This window comes from Misgurnus anguillicaudatus, chromosome 3, assembly GCF_027580225.2.
Source record: "Misgurnus anguillicaudatus chromosome 3, ASM2758022v2, whole genome shotgun sequence".
NCBI classification, from domain to species: domain Eukaryota; kingdom Metazoa; phylum Chordata; class Actinopteri; order Cypriniformes; family Cobitidae; genus Misgurnus; species Misgurnus anguillicaudatus.
In genome coordinates this window covers 40,768,188-40,787,009 of record NC_073339.2, presented here as the reverse complement: position 1 = coordinate 40,787,009, position 18,822 = coordinate 40,768,188, and the positions used below count along the sequence as shown (strand labels likewise).

The 18,822-nt window shown below is 35.8% G+C and overlaps 1 protein-coding gene across 2 annotated transcripts in view; it reads right to left on the bottom strand.

The window, feature by feature from the left end:
- The window catches only part of cacna1hb (calcium channel, voltage-dependent, T type, alpha 1H subunit b), a 138,339-nt gene that overhangs the window by 80,992 nt on the left and 38,525 nt on the right, over positions 1-18,822 (bottom strand). For both annotated transcript variants that reach the window (XM_055205977.2, XM_055205976.2), the window contains exon 3: positions 673-785. In XM_055205977.2, coding sequence (XP_055061952.2) covers positions 673-785 — 113 coding nt within the window. The remainder of the gene's footprint in view (positions 1-672; positions 786-18,822) is intronic.

The window sequence follows — 18,822 nt, the reverse complement described above, 5'->3', positions numbered from 1 at the left end:
ACACTATTCCAGGAAATATCTAGAGGCATATTTATATCGCTGTTCTTCAGATTGTTTCAGGTATTTTCACGATAATAGAGAATATTTTAAATGATTGTGTTTGACGATTGTTGCTTTTTTAAATGCACATTATAAACGAGTCAAACTCGTAGTGATAAGGACTTCCTATTGATCACGGAGCCGTAGTACATGCACAAGCTGTGCATGAAACACTGAATCGGAGCCTTACGATTCAGAATCGATTTTATACAGGTTTTTTTAATGGGAACGCGATGCATCGATGCACATCCCTACTGAAAGGCACAGTGCACTCTGATTGGCCACCTATCCAGTGTATTGTGATTTGCGTATACATTTGGGCAGTGTTCTCCAAATCATCCCACATTGTGATGTTGATATGTGGGGGTGTGTTTAAATAAGGCGTTTTAGGAAGGTGTGTCTTCACTTATAGCAAGAATATGCTTTTGAGACTTTACGGAATTTTCTATATGCACAAACAGCTTTTAACACTTCAAAGTGAAAGGAAAACATGAAATCGCATCATATGACCCCTTTAAAAATTAAAAATGTTCTTTATAGCATTATGCAAACTAAAATACAATAGTTAAACCAAAAAATGACAGAGAATAAAGTGCATGTGTTGTGTTTGTGTGTCATGTAAGTGTGTGTTACCTGCAGGATGCTGCACCTGTCCGAATTGCACTCCAGATCCTGGCAGGGCTGAAACATGCCGAGCGTGACGCAGTTGAGCAGGATCACCAGCATGCTGATGCGCTCAAACCATGTGCAGATTCAGTTAAGGTGAATACAACTCACACATTACAAAAAATCTTTTATAGTTAGATGTCACATTTACAATATTGCAATCAAGGACACTCTGTAAACGTACTCAGTGAAGTCATCATAAATTAGCAGAGGAAATACTACAGTTTTTACATTATCATATGATTAAAAATTCTATGAATGTTGCAAACTATAAAAAATGAAATGTCTTGACAAAACATTTTATCTCGTAAATGTCACACTGTGATTTACTATTGACTCTCATTTTGGATTCTGTTTATAGCGAGCCAACACTTTTATATAAGTCCTTGTAAAGTCAGATATTCAATTTGTTCTGAGTTTGTCACACCACAGAAAAATGTTTTATAAACCACTCAACCAAATGTATATGATGGAAAATAGGCAAGTAAAGCAAAGTTATCAAAATCTTAATATTAAAATAGGCAGCATTCTCTACCAGTAGGCCTACAACTTGACTGGATGCTCACGATTGTTTTAGGGGCGGGGCCACGTGCGGTGACTCAAGTGCGTAAACGAGATACTGTTTGAAAATCCTGAACTCAGAAATGGTTAAAAACTGTTTAACGATCTAACAATTCAGTACTACATAGTTTGCAGTCTTTGTGCCCTGCTGAAAAAAAACAATAAAACCATTACAGAAAATTCTAATCGTTTCCATTAAAATACCAATAGGAACCATTAGCTTTTACCATTAAAACCACTACACTGTAGTGTATTTTGGGTCATATTCATTAGAAACAATAAAATTCCCAATAAAACCAATAAAACCATTAGAATTTTCTGTAATGGTTCCATTGTTTTTCTCAGCAGGGTGGCATGTTTCAGCAATACGTTTCTAACATTTATAATGCGTTTAGAAACTATTTTCAAGAATGACTTTACCTTGACTTTCAGAGCAAAACAAATAGTACAGCAAAGTAATATACAGCAGGGCAGAGTACAGTAGCAATTAGTAGTTTAAAGCAGTGCTTCCCAATCCTGGTCCTCGAGGACCCCCTCCCAGAAAGTCTTAGATGTCTCCTTATTTTAAACACCTGATTCAACTAATCAGCCTCCTTCCAAAATGGTAAACACGTCTCCCTAACAAGCTGATGAATTAAATCAGGTGTGTTAAATAAGGAGACATCTAAAACATTCTGGGAGGGGTCCTCGAGGACCAGGATTGGGAAACACTAAAGTACAGTAGAGTACACTAGAGATAAGTAGAGTACAGCTGAGGGAAAGTGCACTTCCTATAATCCTTCCTGTGTATGTACGACCGTTTCCCAATCTGAAGGCTACAGCATCGAATTTGTAAGCTGCATACATCATCAAGACGGTCTTATTTCAGAATATTAACAATTATCAAGTTGACAATTTTATTATTCTTAGTTAATTGTTAATTGTTGTAATACGCTTATGACTTGCGAATGTAATGCTCAGTTGACTTAAACCAGGCTTGATGTTGTATGCAGCCTGCATATGCAACCTGATGCGAATGACATGATATTGTCGGCACGTTTGCCGCAAAACCACGTGCTATTCGCCTCAAATGCATCTTCGCTCAAAAATATTCAACTCGAGCGAAAAATTTGCAGGACACAAAATTAAATCCCTCGAGTAATCTAGAGCGAGTAACGCAATGTCCCGCGTTTGGTGTGTATGTAGCATAAGAAGTGCGCTTTACCCTCCGGCTCTATAGACCGTTTCATCGGGCGCACGTGCGGTGACGCGATAAGCGTCTCGTCCAAACTTTACTTCCGGTTTCTGTTTGTTTAATGGAAACTGAACTCTTAAACAAATACCTCGTCGAGAATAACAAATGTTTTGCGTTCCTATCTAATCTACGTGTTGTTTATTTTGCTTGTTATATAAATAAACTACTTTAAAAGGACTTTGTTGTTATATATTCTTTGCAGAGTTTACCGGAAGTTACGTGATGACCACGAAAGCCGCTTGTTTATGTTGTTACTGCTGAAACCGTCTATAGACAGTTTCAGCAGTAACAACATAAACAAACGGCTTTTGTGGAACAAACTTAACTTCCGGTAAACTCTGCAAAGAATCAATAACAACAAAGTCCTTTTAGAGTAGTTTATTTCTGATAACAAGCTAAATAAACAACACAGAAATTACATTAGTTCAAATCATAGCTAAAGCGTATCAAAAACTACACGGAGTTAACGTTACTGTGTAAAATGTGTACTATATAATGTATGCAATCTTAACTACAGATCGACTGCCAAACCTCAATCAAATATCTATTTTCGCCGTCTTCTCTTGTCTTTATGAAACCAATACATTTCTTATTTTCGACAAGGTATTTGTTCAAGAGTTCAGTTAAGCAACTAGTCAGACCATTAAACAAACAGAGACCGGAAGTTAAGCTTTGCTCAGATGTGTAATCGCGTCACCGCACGTGCGTCCCATGAAACCGTCTATAGTTGGTGCTACCAGGCTGGTTTGCCAACTGGCACAAAACGCCATAAGAGGATCATGCTCATATTTAGCTGAAGCTCTGCAATAACGCTAAAATGTTGTAGATAACGTTCAATTTCTTGTAAAACAATTACTGATTGGCTTCAATATGATCGATATAGACATAAATATGTCACTCATTAGTAGGGATGTGCCCGAAGCCGAATAAGCTATTCGGAAGGGCACGGATAATAGCTTCAAAACGAATAACGAATTCATCCGAATCACAGAGAAAATATTCGGCCAGACATAATCATGTGTTTACTGGAACAGCTCTAAATTAGAAACCCCTTAAAGCACGAATAATATGTGTGTGAAGTGAATGAGTGCAATCTATGAAATGACATTTTCGGCACAACCCTTATTTAGAAACGCGAGCTGTTTTGGAATTAGTTTAAAATCTTAAAAACGCTGCTAATATCAAACTTCTTTTAACCCAACTGTAAAAATGACCCTTTTAGTTTTTTTTTTCGTTTTATTTAATTAGACCAGAAAACCTTGATAAAATGCTGCACTCTGATAATAAAATATTCGTTAATAATTCCGTATCTCTGTGTGACTCCGGTAGATGATCTTTTAATTACTTCTAGTCGAAGCAAGCTTTATTGTCAATCTAGGTGAATATAAAATAAATAAGTAAATAGATAAAAATATGAAAATGTAACATTTTAAAAGCAAAATTTAAACTGAAGATTACTATGACATGAATTGCAATTAACATAAAAATAAAGTAAGCAAATAACAACTGAAACATTTGAATTAAATCTTTCTAATTACATGATTGTTTTAAATCATGTTGCTGGTTTTGAACTAAGTCAAAACTGATTTTTAATAGAGCATACTGTTATTTGAAAATTTAAACGAATATCTGATTATTTATTTATTTAGATGAAGATTAATAAGAGAGGTTTTTTTTAACAATTCGTTATATTCGCGCAAACGCACGCTATATGGACATAGATAAAAATGAGCTCAGCAAGTTTGTTGTAATGCTTATTATGCTTTCGTAAATTCTTTTCAAAACAGATGTTTTTCAACTATTCTGTGTATATAGTGCGGTGCACTTGCGTGTCTCTGCGTTGCATTTCGGATCTTTCAGTCAGCGCGAATTTGTCGATCTCAATAACTTTTTAACATAAATCAGTTCCCGAACTTTATCTCCCTTAATAACTCTTTAAACATCAAGCAAGTTCTGCATTTTATTTTCAAATTCCTGCATGTTTTTAAACCGAAACCAAGATGTCACTCATGTCAGACATGGATATATGAGTAGTATTAGGTTATATTTCACTCTTTTAGAAAACTTACAAATAACGATCATTTTGGATGTTTAATTACTATATTTGAATCGCTAGATGAGGGATTAATGTAGGCTACTTATTTTTTTCTGAAAACATCACACTCATTTAGAAAGAATGGGTCTCATGTAACTGTGCTGACAGGCACAATAAACGTTTAAAGGTGATGTAGCCTACAGTTTTGTCAACGTGCTTTCAAGTTTGTTATTTTAATGCTACAATACAATGATGCATAGCACAAGCTGTATGAGGCTTTAAAAATGAGTTGTTTGCTTTCCATGAGTATTACTAACGAGAATCAAGTTATTTGTCTTTTTGTATTATTATTTTTAATAAATATTTACAGTTATTTAAGTTATAATTATAATAAAAAGCAAAAATGCATTTAAAATGCCAGTTTAATGTAATATGACAAACTTCCGGTTTAAGACCCACCCACTTCCGGTTCCATCCGAATACAAATACAGATACAAATAATTTTGAGACTGTTACAGATACAAATACTGACTCCGCTGCACACCCCTACTCACTAGTCGTGGTGATTAATTTTGTGTTGGTATCTCAAAGTGGTGTTTACTTGCACTATATAGGCTGAATCACAGAGCACTGCAAAATATCTTCTTTATTGTTCTACTGAAGAAATAAGATTCACCAACATATCAAAAGGCCTAAGGGTGAGAAAATAAACAGCACATTTTCATTTTTGGCTGAACTATCCCTTTAAAAACTGTAATTACATTAAACAGGGCAGTACTGTAGCCTAGTCTTAAAACCAGCCTACTCTCTCCAGGCACTGCCATCACACAATTTTTCCTCATTAATCACAAACCTGTCAGAGCAACATACCGCTCTTACCATCTTAATCACAACTGTTCATTTTACAGTTATAATTATTTACATTAGGATACATCGTCTCTCATCTACGAACTGCTCGTAATTTAAAATGCCTTTCAAAACACCCCAAAGATGTTTCCGTCTGTGTCACGCGGCAATGTTTAACCGATGCTGCTTCCTCAGGTCTTTGTATTAGTAAAAACCCATCAGGAATTCCTTCAGACGTTCGTCTGGGCTGGAACTGGGACAATGTTCCTCTCATCAAACATTTATCCAGATCCCTGAGCCCACACTAATGCGCACAGACAACTCAAGCTCTCGTATCTCATCCTCGAGATCATCGCGGTCACATCCGTGCTGCTTCTGTTGAGAATAATGATGATGGGCGACAGAATCTGGATGAAAGGGGTATCGGAAATCTTTTTAAAAATCTCTGTTTGGTCACAAGTACTGCCAGTTTTCAAGAAGTATCAAGATCACTTAACAAGTGTTTAGCCTTTTAAAACAGTGTAGCTTTTCAATAACATTTTTTCCAGCATGTAGGGATGAAGTGTCGCAACATGCTGCTGTCACAAATCTTTACAGTCATGCTAACTGAGCAAATAATACAACGATTAACAATAAAAGAGAAGTCTGAATGATTTAAATTAATCAATTAGTTTGAATCGTTCATGTACGCAAATTCTTCAAAACGCATCACAGATTCATTTCGGTCCCTATGAGTGAGCGATTGTAGGACTTCTGTTTGTGGTGAATTTTATAAACGCTGCTGTTCGTCAATGTGTTTCAGACTTTGTAGGCTTTGTACAAGTTTCATTAAAGGGATAGTTCACTTTAAAATGAAAATTCTGTCATCATTTTCTCATCCTCATGTTGTTCTAAACTGTATGAATTTCTTTTTTCTGATGAACACAAAAGAAGATATTTTGAGAAATGATGGTAAACACACAGCAGTAAGTGACCATTGACTTCCATAGTAGGAATAAAAAATATGATCGAATTTAATCGGTACTGTCAACCATGTGCTTACCATCATTTATCAAAATATGTTCTTAGTCATTTATCACAATACTTCCAAAATATGTTTTCCTACTATGGAAGTCAATGGTCACTTACTGCTGTGTGTTTACCATCATTTCCCAAAATATATTTTTTGTGTTCATCAGAAAAAAGAAATTCATACAGGTTTAGATCAACATGAGGATGAGGTAAACACACAGCAGTAAGTGACCATTGACTTCCATAGTAGGAATAAAAAATATGATCGAATTTAATGGGTACTGTCAACTATGTGCTTACCAACATTTATCAAAATATGTTCTTAGTCATTTATCACAATACTTCCAAAATATTTTTTTCCTACTATGGAAGTCAATGGTCACTTACTGCTGTGTGTTTACCTTCATTTCTCAAAATATATTTTTTATGTTCATCAGAAAAAAGAAATTCATACAGGTTTAGAACAACACGAGGATGAGTAAATGATGACAGAATTTTCATTTTAAAGTGAACTATCCCTTTAACTGTATTCAAGGTTTACAACTAGTATCCAGAGGTAGTCGAAAATGCATTTGATTGGTTTGCTTTTGTGATGTGGATGTGATCGAATGTGTTTGAACAGCCACAAAAGATCGCCTACTCTTCATCTACTGATGTAATGTGTGATTTCTACCCAGTCTAACAAAATGATGTATCATAGTCATGTAATTTTTTGATTCTTTTTGTGATACTGCCACGAATTTGTTCGTGATCGTATCATGAATTTCTGTTTATGTGTCATTAGTCCCTTTCACACATACAGTCTTTGCTGGTAATTTACTGGTAAACTGCAGTTAACATGTCATGTGTGAACAGAACCTTTCCGGTAAATCAGTGCTCCCAATTTACCAGTAAGACAGGTTGTAAGATTAACGGTAATTTACCAGTAAGCGCTGTGTGTGAACGAAAAATATAGCATTACCGGCATTTAGATGATGTCAGACCGCGCTGACAGATCGGGCGGGCCAATCAGAAAGTTTTTTATACAGGTGACGCGGTTTCCCCCAGACTGTTTACGGACGTTTCCACACACATGTTGCTTAAAAGTCGAGCACACCTGAAGTTAACATCCACATTTCTTCACCAAAGTTGTTTAAAACAGCTTACCATCTAATTGCCAAATTGCCGACGTCCTTAGAACACCATCTGTGAAGCCTAATGTGCAAACGCGCAGGTTCCGTTTGACGCCGCCTAACGCAATGTTGTTTGGTCACGAGCAACTTCCCGACCGTTTGCCACAGATGTGAAAACAACAAAATACGGACCGTGGATATTAAGTCATAACCCGCCGTTTACAAATACGACACGGACGGAGCTCACCGGCCGCGCGCCACAGGTAACTTCCGCTTTCTCTCCGAGTTTACCGGTATTTTGATACTGATGTGTGAATGATGTCTTACTGGTAAAAAGACGGAACGTCACTGCATGTGTGAACAGCACATTTTTGTATTTACTGGTAAATTCATTCTGGTAAATTCATGGTAATTTACCAGAATTACTGTGTGAAAGAGGCTATTGTCACTTATTGGTTACTCAACTGCTTTGTCCTATTTTTAAACCATTTTTGCTTCGGTTTATGGTTAGATTTGGTGTTTGCGTTCGGATGTCCCTTTAAGTTTTGATTTAATTTCTTTTGTGTAAATGTCATTTTATGTAAATCTAACCCTACACTAAGATGACAATGGTAAGAAAATAGGACAAAACAGTTGAGTAACCAATACATGACAATGACACATAAACAGAAATTTGTGATACGATCACGAAAAAATTCTGTATTAAAAAAAGTGCGAAAAAGAATTAAAAAATTACGTGACTATAGGTACTTAATTTTGTGAGACTGGGCTGGTGATGTACCAACCACAATGTTTTTTCATCGGATCTAACTTCTAACGGGAACCCACAATGTACAGTGCGGTCTTTATGCTAACATTGATTAAACAGATGCACCTGCTTTCCGCTTTTATTTTTGTTGCACTTTGCAAGAGTGTCAAAGTTGTGCGAGCTTATTTCATCAATTGTTCTGAAATATCAGAGAAAGCACTTACATATACATAGGGTTGCCAACTATCCCGTATTAGCCGGGACATCCCGTATTTTGGGCTTAACTGGTTTGTTCCGTACAGGACCTCCGGCGTCCGTTTTTTTATTACTGCGCTGATCTAACCAGTGACCGATGCAACAGGCTTGTTTGACCTCATGTGGCGCCACAAGAACCGAGAGTCAGATGACATCAAAATCCAGCAAGAACGATTTTAGAAATCATACAGAGGAGATGGAAATGCTCTCACGGTACTTTGATGTCATCTGTGTGCACTCTAAAAAAATCCCTAAAAAAAACGGACAAAGTACTGTGTAAATATGAAGGAATTTTCCGTATTTATGTTTTACAGGCATTTATCTGTTTTTTTTTATAACATGTTGCATTATGGGTGCAATAACTCCTGCTGCAACCTTTCACTTTTGCCTCTCTATCACCATCTCTGTTTGAAACCTAAAATTACAACTTGCTTGCAGAGTTATTTTCTAACATGGATGATGTTTAACTTCTAAACAAATGCTGTCAGAACAAGATACAAGTGTTCAACTATTCCAGCATCGACACAAGTGATTTAGTAGACAAATCTTCTTTCTGACGTGACGTGTAAGTCAAATGGATATTTACCACAACATTTATCACATTAAATCTCCAGTTTGTGTTTGTTTTAAATTCATTTGAAGTCACCACTATGGTGATTAGTGTTCCCTTTAGTTAGGCTTTTGTCCCTTGACCCTCACAGCACTGACTCTGCTCTATTAACATTGCAACAGTGTTTTTGCTTGTAGCAATTACAATTTGTTTGTTGCTTGAGGAAGGAGAATTGTCTATGATGTCATATAAGCTTAGTTATTTTTGTGTTATGCTGCCTAACAATTAAATATGAAATGATAAAATAAGAATAAAGAACTGAAATGTATAAGAGTGACACTCTATGCTGATCTAAAAGCACACTGTATTGAATAAGATGGCTGAAAATTTGTCAGCTGTGGTTTTTGCTTCAGAGACATCAACACTTTGGATACAAATCTCAACAATGGTGAGAGTAAATGTTAAGAAAGTTTTCTGTCCTGGTACCCAACATGCATTGCGGCATGAAGCTTTGTTGTTGATTGTCACCATTGTTGCGTTTCATAGGCAGATTGAAGTGTCCCTAAAGGTTACGGATAATGTCCTGTAAATCTACGGACAGTGTTCTATAAATCTACAGAATGTTCAGTTTTTAAATAAACGGAAATGTCTGTAAACATAACGGAATAGGTACCGGTAATTTTCTGCCAGGACATTGTCCGTTTTTTTACGGATTTTTTTTAGAGTGTGTCAGTTTGTGTGTTTACTAACAACACAAGCAGATTTCATGCAATTTCAAAAATTACCCTCAATGTTTAGTGCTTTAGATTTCTCGGGTTTGCTACGTCTGCTGATTTGTAGTTGGCAGCTGAATACACCATGAATCTCACAGAGACCCAAGTCCACCACCGCTAACCGAGTTAAACTCTGCCCCATGTCAGCTGGCAGCTCGGCTCTCTAGAGACCATCTTTAACTAGCTAGAAACCATGTTAAACCAGCTTGTTTTCCCTAACTTGATTTTCTAGCAAGGTTGCCTGGAATTTCTTCAAAGCAACAATTGGTAGAGCATTGTGCTAGTTAAAATGTAAAGCGTATGTCACTTTGGATAAAAGCTTCTGGCAAATGCATAAATGCACATGATATACATGAAGTAGGATATCTTAGCATGAACTCAAAAATACTTAAATTCAGTTCCAAGAAATCTGCGTATCTGATGACCGGTACACCGTATAATCGCCACACGCTGGTCAAGCGCATCTGCGCAGGCGCATGCGTTGTGACATGCTTATTTTTTATCATTTTAGATGTGCCTGAATCCAAACATAAACAAAATACACATGTATACACACACAGCGTGTACACTTATTATAACTTGTATACTGGTTACTCCAACAAACCATTATACTGTAAACAACTCTCTCTGTGGTTGCTTGGTAACAAATTGATGGCTTGTGATGTGAAGTGTAAAAAACAACAGAAAGCAAAAGCTTGGTGGGTTTCACGCACATCATGTCAACATATTTAAAAGGTCAATTTGTGCATGGGCAGCAGGAATTCAGATTGAAGCCAAAAATAAGAGCCTACGATGTAGAAAGTTATATTTATATAGTATTGGGATGTAAATGTTTATTTTATAGGGTTACGTTGATAAATGTAGATTTTATATTTATAAATTCACATGTTTTTACATTAACTCAATAAAATAAGTTAAGCACATTCAACTTTTTTTAAGTTACAGCAACTCAATATAAGCAAATATTTAAAATAATAAGTTTGAAAAGTATTGTGCAGTCTATCTGTATAAATCAAATATTTAAAGGGGTGGTTCAATGGTATTTCATGCATTCTGACTTATTAACACAGTTAATGAGTTGTTTCCTCATGCTAAACGTAGGCAAAGTGTCTAAAAAGCAGTTGAGTGTGTTACAGAGTATATCTGTGCCGAATGCAATTCGTCAGGGTTCGTACAACTTTCATAAAGTTTTTTTCGATTACGGGTCCAGCTGACGTTTCAGTGGTTTCTATACGTATCACTTCTCTTTATGGACAACCCCGCCCACCCATGCAGCGGGAGACGCTAGAACGTGCAAACATCACATCACGCGACACAGCTTTATTCATTTCAAAACTCAACAATGGCACGAAAGAAGAAGTGTGTTTTTGGATGTAAAGAGAAGAAAGCCTTTAGAAACAATGGATATAGTTTATTATCCGGGGTAGCAGCGGAGTTTTGCGTGTGTGTTTGATGCGCTGGATTTCATTGAAAAGTCCCAACCGGGTCATGAGTTGGATGCGGTAAGACTTCTGTCTTATGTTGGAAATATGCGCGTGCATATTATATAAATGACACGAACATGTAGTGAATCATAAGATAAACTGTGTTGTATAGTGTTGCATGACTCATACTCGCTCCTTCTGCAGTATTAACTCCTCCTTCTTCATTTATTCCTATGTTATTAGAAAAATTTGGTAAAGCTAATCTTTCTTTTATAAATCTGATTAAACCTAAGATTCTTCGGAGATATAAAGGGTGTAATATACTATATAGGTACTCCAGATTAACATTAGAAATGCAGAAACAGCGTGTGTTATGTGAGCTTTAACCAAACACACTGTCTGAAAAAAATGCTCAAAATACCCTTTTAAAGGTCCTAATGTGTACATATAACTAACCCTAATCCTAACCTTAGCCCTATTGTAACTACAATTTGTTATTCATCATTGCTCAGTACTTATATATAAAAATAAAGTGTAACCATTTTTTTCACAGTGTTATGAATCTGAGCGTGCACACGCAACAAACGGCTGAAATGGTCCGTCACTGTCTGGAGGATATAGTTGATAAAACGCGTGTCCACGAGAACTGTAAGTGGACTTATATTTTGGGTTTATTTAAGTAAGTTAGTTTTAAAGTAAGTTAGATGGTGATTTTGTTGTTTGAGCAACCTGCTAGCTAGGTTGCACATGCCTGTTGATTACATATAATTGTTGAGTGCTCTTGCTCACGTTATTTATGTGCTATATTTACATGCTACAGTAGTTACATTAAGATAATATAAATAATAGTGGGAAATATCGGTTTATACATTCTTCGCACTATCTATCATCGTTCACCAGACATTCTACAACATCTGCTTCAGTTTGTGTTTATTAACCCTTTAGTTTCACTTCATCACGCAGCTATTCCCGTTAGAGGTATCTCTTAAAAACATTTAATTTATTAATAATCTAGTATGTGTTCATTTTCTGTCATAGTTTCTTCAAAATTAAGTTTTATTTGAGTGTTTTAAATTAAAATATTAAAATTTTCATCATGACGCATACACTCCGCCCCTTTGATTGCCATGCCCCCGGCACTATACACCCACCCAACCCTACCACCTTAACACATTTTCTGCGGGAAACCCTGAATTAGTCATGTAAATTTTTGATTCTTTTCCATGACACGGTCACACTTTTCACATTTCTGTTTACATGTTATTGTCACATATTAGTTACTCTACTGTTTTGTCCTATTTTCAAACCATTGTTGGTTCGGTTTAGGGTTAGATTTGGTGTTTGCGTTAGGATGTCACTTTAAATATTGATTTATACTATTTTGTTTTCTGATTTATTTTTTATATTTTCTGATTTATAAACCATTGTCGCCTGCCGTTAGGGTTAGAGTTGGGTTTGGGTCAGGATGGCATTTTATGTAAATCTAACCCTAAACCGAAGCGACAATGGTAAGAAAATACGACAAACAGTTAAGTAACCAATACGTGACATTGACATGTAAAAAGAAATGCGTGATATGGTTGCGGAAAAACGCGGAAAAACGTGACAGTGTCACGGAAAAGAATCACAAATTTACGTGACTATAGATATAATTTTGTGATACTGGGTTGGCACAATACACACAGAGGGTTCTGAAATTTTATGTCATAGAAGAAAAAACAAAACCATTTAATTGTTTTCCAGTAATATGGACCCAACACTGCATGGCTTAACTCATTATTGTACTTTTTTATTTAATTTTAGGTAAATGGGTTTCCAAATGCAATAAAATATAATTTTCTTAATTTAAATTATTATTATTATTATTATTATTGGATGATTGATTTTATTTCTTAAACACCTGGAGGAACCTTTAAAAAACATTATGAACTGAAGAATATTCATGGTGCTGTTATAAAACTATATTACAGAGTATTATCACTTAATGACATTGTAATGACATATTCGATTTGTATAACTGATAAAAAGTGTTTTTGTTGTCTTGGTAATGTCAAGTTGTCATAGCAAAGACATCTCAAACTATGTTATCTTTGCATTAAAAATTACATTATTGAAGGAATGACACATAAAATCTCCTTCATGTTCATGACATGTGTCATGTCATGATTATGATGGTGTCATGTCAGTCTTATATACACCCCTTCAAGTAAAGTGTTTCCGTTCATTGCAACTCTCTCAAAACAGATTGAAATGATCAGCTACCCTGTAAGCTTACTATCAGCAAAACACATATTTTTAGTGTGTTTGAGTCAAGTGTGCATAATGATATGGCTAGCTGGTGTTTAGCAGGGAGGCAAGCATAAAGGTCAGTGGATAGCCACTGTGTCCAGGGGACGGACACAAGAGACAGCGAGAGTATAAAAGACAGATAAAGTGACTCAGATCAAGAGCCAGACAAAACAGAAACTGAAAAAAGAGACCAATTACGGTAGCTTCCGATTCTTGTGTTACCATGGAAACATCCCAATGGAACTTCGTGGGAAAGAGCAGTTTTACTCCCTCAGGACATGCACGCGGACTCACACACGCTTATGTTTTGTGATAAAACAACGTGGACCCCTGAACTACCGGTACTCCTGTCGAAAGCAACATGAAAGCGCAAGTGAAATTCTGTCTAGTAAACAAGATTAATGACTTGACTTCAATAATTAAAACAACTTGGTTCATACGCTTTTTTTACCTGGTTATGCATTATTGGGAGTTTTTTGCAATCCACTGCAGGATTTACAGTATCTGGACAATTGCTGAATGCAATAACCATACTTTTCACAGTTCTTTGTAAAGGAAAAAATCAAGAACAGTATGTGCAATCCTTTTGCAATATGTTTGTTGTATACAGACATTAACTATAAAAACAATATGCATCAAAAGAGCAGTTGCTGTCTTTATTTTACTTTGAAACTTGAATTGCATGCAATGTCTTCACCAAAGCATCCTACCATTGCCTTACAGCTATAGACAGTGGGAAAAAAAGGGTTGTTTGTGAATTATTGCAAAACATTTGGAGTTGGTGTCCTATGATGAATTGACTGCCTGCATACAGGTATGTGACCCCTGGACCAAAAAAATCAGTCATAAGGGTCAGCTTTTTAAACGGAGATTTATTGTCTGAATTTTGAATACATTTCTACTGATGTAGGATTGGACAATATTTGGCCGAGATACAACTATGTGAAAATCTGGATTTTGAGGGTGCAAAAAAAAAAGAGAAAATCACAAATTTTTGGATAATTAAACTGTCCAATTAAAGTCCTATAAATCATTTAAATACTGTAAAAAACATAAAAGTTATTATTATATTTAATTAATATATTTAAAGTACAAGTTTAAAGTATCATGTTCCATGAAGATTAAAAATATCTTTATGGAACATGATTTTCACATAATGTCCTAATGATTTTTGGCACAAAAGAAAATGTGATAATTTTGACCTATACAATGTATTGGCTATACCTACAAATATCACATATTGTCTGTAAAAAAGTTCATGTCCCTGAAAATAACGATGCTTTAAAGATTCTTTACAGCAATGCCATAGAAGAACCATTTTTAGTTCCACATTCTTGGTTTCTCAAATGACCCTTCAGTCAAAGGTCCATTTATTTCTTATTTTTTATAATCTGAAGAATTTTTTTCTACTTTTATTTTTAAAAGTACTTTGACTCGCCTGAAAAGTCCGCTCCCCTTCTCCCTCTCATAATGGGAGAGGGAGGGTGTTACTGCGCCGAGTCGAAGTACTTCCAAAAGTGCTATTACGCCATAAAATATAGTTCCTCTTTTAAATCCGCTTAGAAAAGCGCTACATTTTATTTTGTACCACCAAACTTGCTCGTATAACTACTCGTCTTAAATAGGAAAAATGTTGATGTGTTTGGTCACTTCTAACTTCATCTCTGAGTGGTACCATTGAATGAATGGGGCTAAGCCAAACGCTATCGAAGCGTCGCAGCGCGCTCCAGCGCTTACGTGCACGCACACAGATGATAGAGGGATTTATCAACAATTCTTAGTTAAGGTAATAACATATTTTAATATTGAAAATGAGTAGACTATTCCTTTAAGGGTGAGTAAATCATGGGGTAATTTTGATATTTGGCTGAAGTATCCCTTTAAGCTCATAAAGCTCTTTCTTATTTCCTCCTTTGCAACCACTGTTTCCTTTAGGAAATGCTAATCTATTGTTTAGCTTAGTGATAATGCGTCTAGACAACACAGAGGCACCCTGCAACCATCAATTTACTTCTCTTTATTCAAACATGACTTCAAATAAAGGCAACATACTGTATATCACACCCTGTGCCTTTAAAATGAAGGTGCTCAAATTACATAAGGTTGCCAAATGTTTATATATTATGCACATACAGATTTACCTCTAACTGACGCAATGAAGCAATTTTTCGGATGTTAGTGTTTTTGCTAGTATTGGCTCACAACAATTGATAAAAGTGCTTACTACGGCACTGTTTTCCCTTACTGCAGTACAGCGCAAGCCATAGAGGGGGCTTCACCCACATTTCAGTGTTTAGTTGATGTAAGCTCACTTAACATTTACACAAAGAAGCACAGTACAATGTAATGCATCACACACTTCCAGTTTGCACCATGCTGCAATGCAGTAACACTTCTAATGCAGGCTGGTTTGGGACATTTCACACACACCTTTATTAGAGGACGTGGAGAACAAAACGCCCCTCAAACATGCACTGTACGTCCTCAGGGGTCAGGCTGGGGAGGACTGATGGATGATACTGTGCACATCTGTCACACATACGCACACAACACGACAACGCACACAAACACACACACACGTGTATTTCAAAATCACATCAAAGTCACATTAGAAGGAACGAAATATAAACAGGAAGGGCACTGATGAAGTAATAATGTAAATATAAGTAAATTATATTTAAATATAACAAAATAATCAATAAAAAGTGCACATGCATAGGTGGGGAAATAAAACAAATATTCAGACACACAAAATGCTGAATGTATGAACATAAACTACTTTTCTTTAAAAGTATGAGTTATACTCAAATTTCTCTAAAAGTATCTCTACAGCAAGTAAAAGAAAACCTTTCATTCAAAGTGTGTGATCAATTCAAACTCGATGCATTTAGAAGACAGAAAGAGAGAGATGGCGAGAGAGAGAGAGAGAGAGAGAGAGAGAGAGAAAAAGAGCGAGAGAGCGAGAGAGCAAGAGAGCGAGACTACATTTACATTAGTTACAATAGATAACATTAAGTTTAAGAAAGAGAGCATGTGAAATGTAATTATATGTGTGTAATATCTCTCTTTCACACACACAGTTTCTATACTGCAAGTAAAAATCGCACGATTGTCAGATTGCAAAAAGAGGAGCCCAAAAGTTAACATGTTAATAGTAATACTGTAATCATAATAACATTAAACTTTTGCATAACGTGTCCCGGGAGTACAGTGAAAGTTATTATATGGCACTTTAATCGGAATAGCACACGCACACACCAACCGAGAGCTGACACAAAATCAACGTCACCAAAGACGTGTTTTAGTTTGTGAGCAATATTTATGCATTTTCTGCTTCCTAAAGAACCAAGCATTATATAAATAATGGATATAGTTTGTTGATCCAGGGTAGCAGCGGAGTTGTGCGTGTGTTTGTTTAACACGGGATTCCTTTGAAATGGGACGGTCCCAACTTGATCATGAGTCCCAGGCGGTAAGTAAAACTGCATCAAATGTCTGTGCACCACGTAAGTGCAAATAATGCAAACGATACGAACTTGAATCATAGTTATACATAGATAGTGGCATAATGTTTTGTGTGTGCTGCTTGCTCGTGATTCGCTCCGCTCGCGGTACGCCTCCAGGAGCTCAGGTTTTTCCGGAAAGTAGCAGTACAGATGATCAGTCTTTTATAAATCTGGTAAAACTAAAGACTCTTTGAAAATATGAAGTATGTACTTTATAGACGGTTTCAGCAGTAACAACATAAACAAGCGACTTTCGTGGTCAACACGCAACTTCCGGTAAACTCCGCTAAGTAGGGGTGTAATAATTTTTTCTCAATAAATGAATTTTAATGAATTACGGTGAAATCCCGGCACATCCAAAAGCCAGGGGGCGCTCTCGTGCAGAAACACCCTTTGTGCCACAGAAGAAGTAGCATTACAAACGCTATTCCAGGATATGTCTACAGGAATATGTATATCGCTGTTCTTCAAATTGTTTCAGGTATTTTTATGATAATAACGAATATTTTGAATGATTTTGTTTATCGAGTGTTGCTTTTTTAAATGCACGTTATAAACGATTCCGACTCGTTATGATTTTAGATTGGTAAGGACTTCCTACTGACCAAATGCCGTAGTACACGCACAAGCTGTGCATGAAACACAGAATCGCAGCCTTGCGATTCAGAATGGATATCGGACAGGCATTTTAATGGGACACACGATTAATCATTACAGCCCTACCGCTAAGAATAAATAACAACAAAGTCCTTTTAAAGTAGTTTATTTATATAACAAACAAAATAAACACGTAGATTACCTAGGAAACCTAAACATTTGTTATTGTCGACGAGGTATTTGTTAAAAAGTTCAGTTTAACAACTAGTCAGACCATTAAACAAACAGAAACCGGAAGTAAAGTTCCGACCAGACGTGTAATTACGTCACCACACGTTCGTCCGATGAAACCGTCTATAGCAGGGGTCTCAAACTCAAACTGGCTTGGGGCCATTTTTAAGACAGACAGTTCATCGGGGGGGCCGCAGAGCTATTTTAACGTTCAAAAAAGTACAATGTTTCTGTAAATGTCATGTTTAATTTCTATTATTTAATGTATAATAATACTTGAAAATATATAAGAAATGGTTTTATCTTTTTAATATACATTATTTTATAAAAGTAGCATAAGTAAATCTTTTCTTAATCTTATCTTAACTAAGACCTATTAAAATCTTGCACTAAACTAACAAATTTAATTCCTGTATACATTTATAAACTATTATAAAAATTACCACCAGTAAGTGTTTCTGTTTTGATTTATTTTGGATTGTTTTCAGTCATAGAATTGACTTCATTATGTTCTTTATTATTTCAGTTTTCATAAATTTTCTATTATATGTGGGAAAATATTAATAATTGAAAGTGATCCCATAACTTTTGAATTAGTCCATGTTATATAAGATATATTGGACAGAAAAAATAATAGTACTGTTCTATGTGTAATTGAATAGTAAGCTACATAATAATATATTATACTTCATTATATATAGCAGTATACATACTTTTATCTTCTTTACATTTCTCCTCATCTTTTCTCTTTTCTTAACCTGGCCACTTTGATGGCTCTTTTCTGTAGTTTAAAATGTGTTGCATTACATCTACCGCTCTGCCTCCATATGCGGTGTTTCCATTAGATGCTGTGACGTGAGGTGAATTAAGCCCACCGCAGCTTGATCTTCTCTGAGTAACAGCTGATATCCAACCGGAAGTAACAAATCTTCTCTAGACAAACAC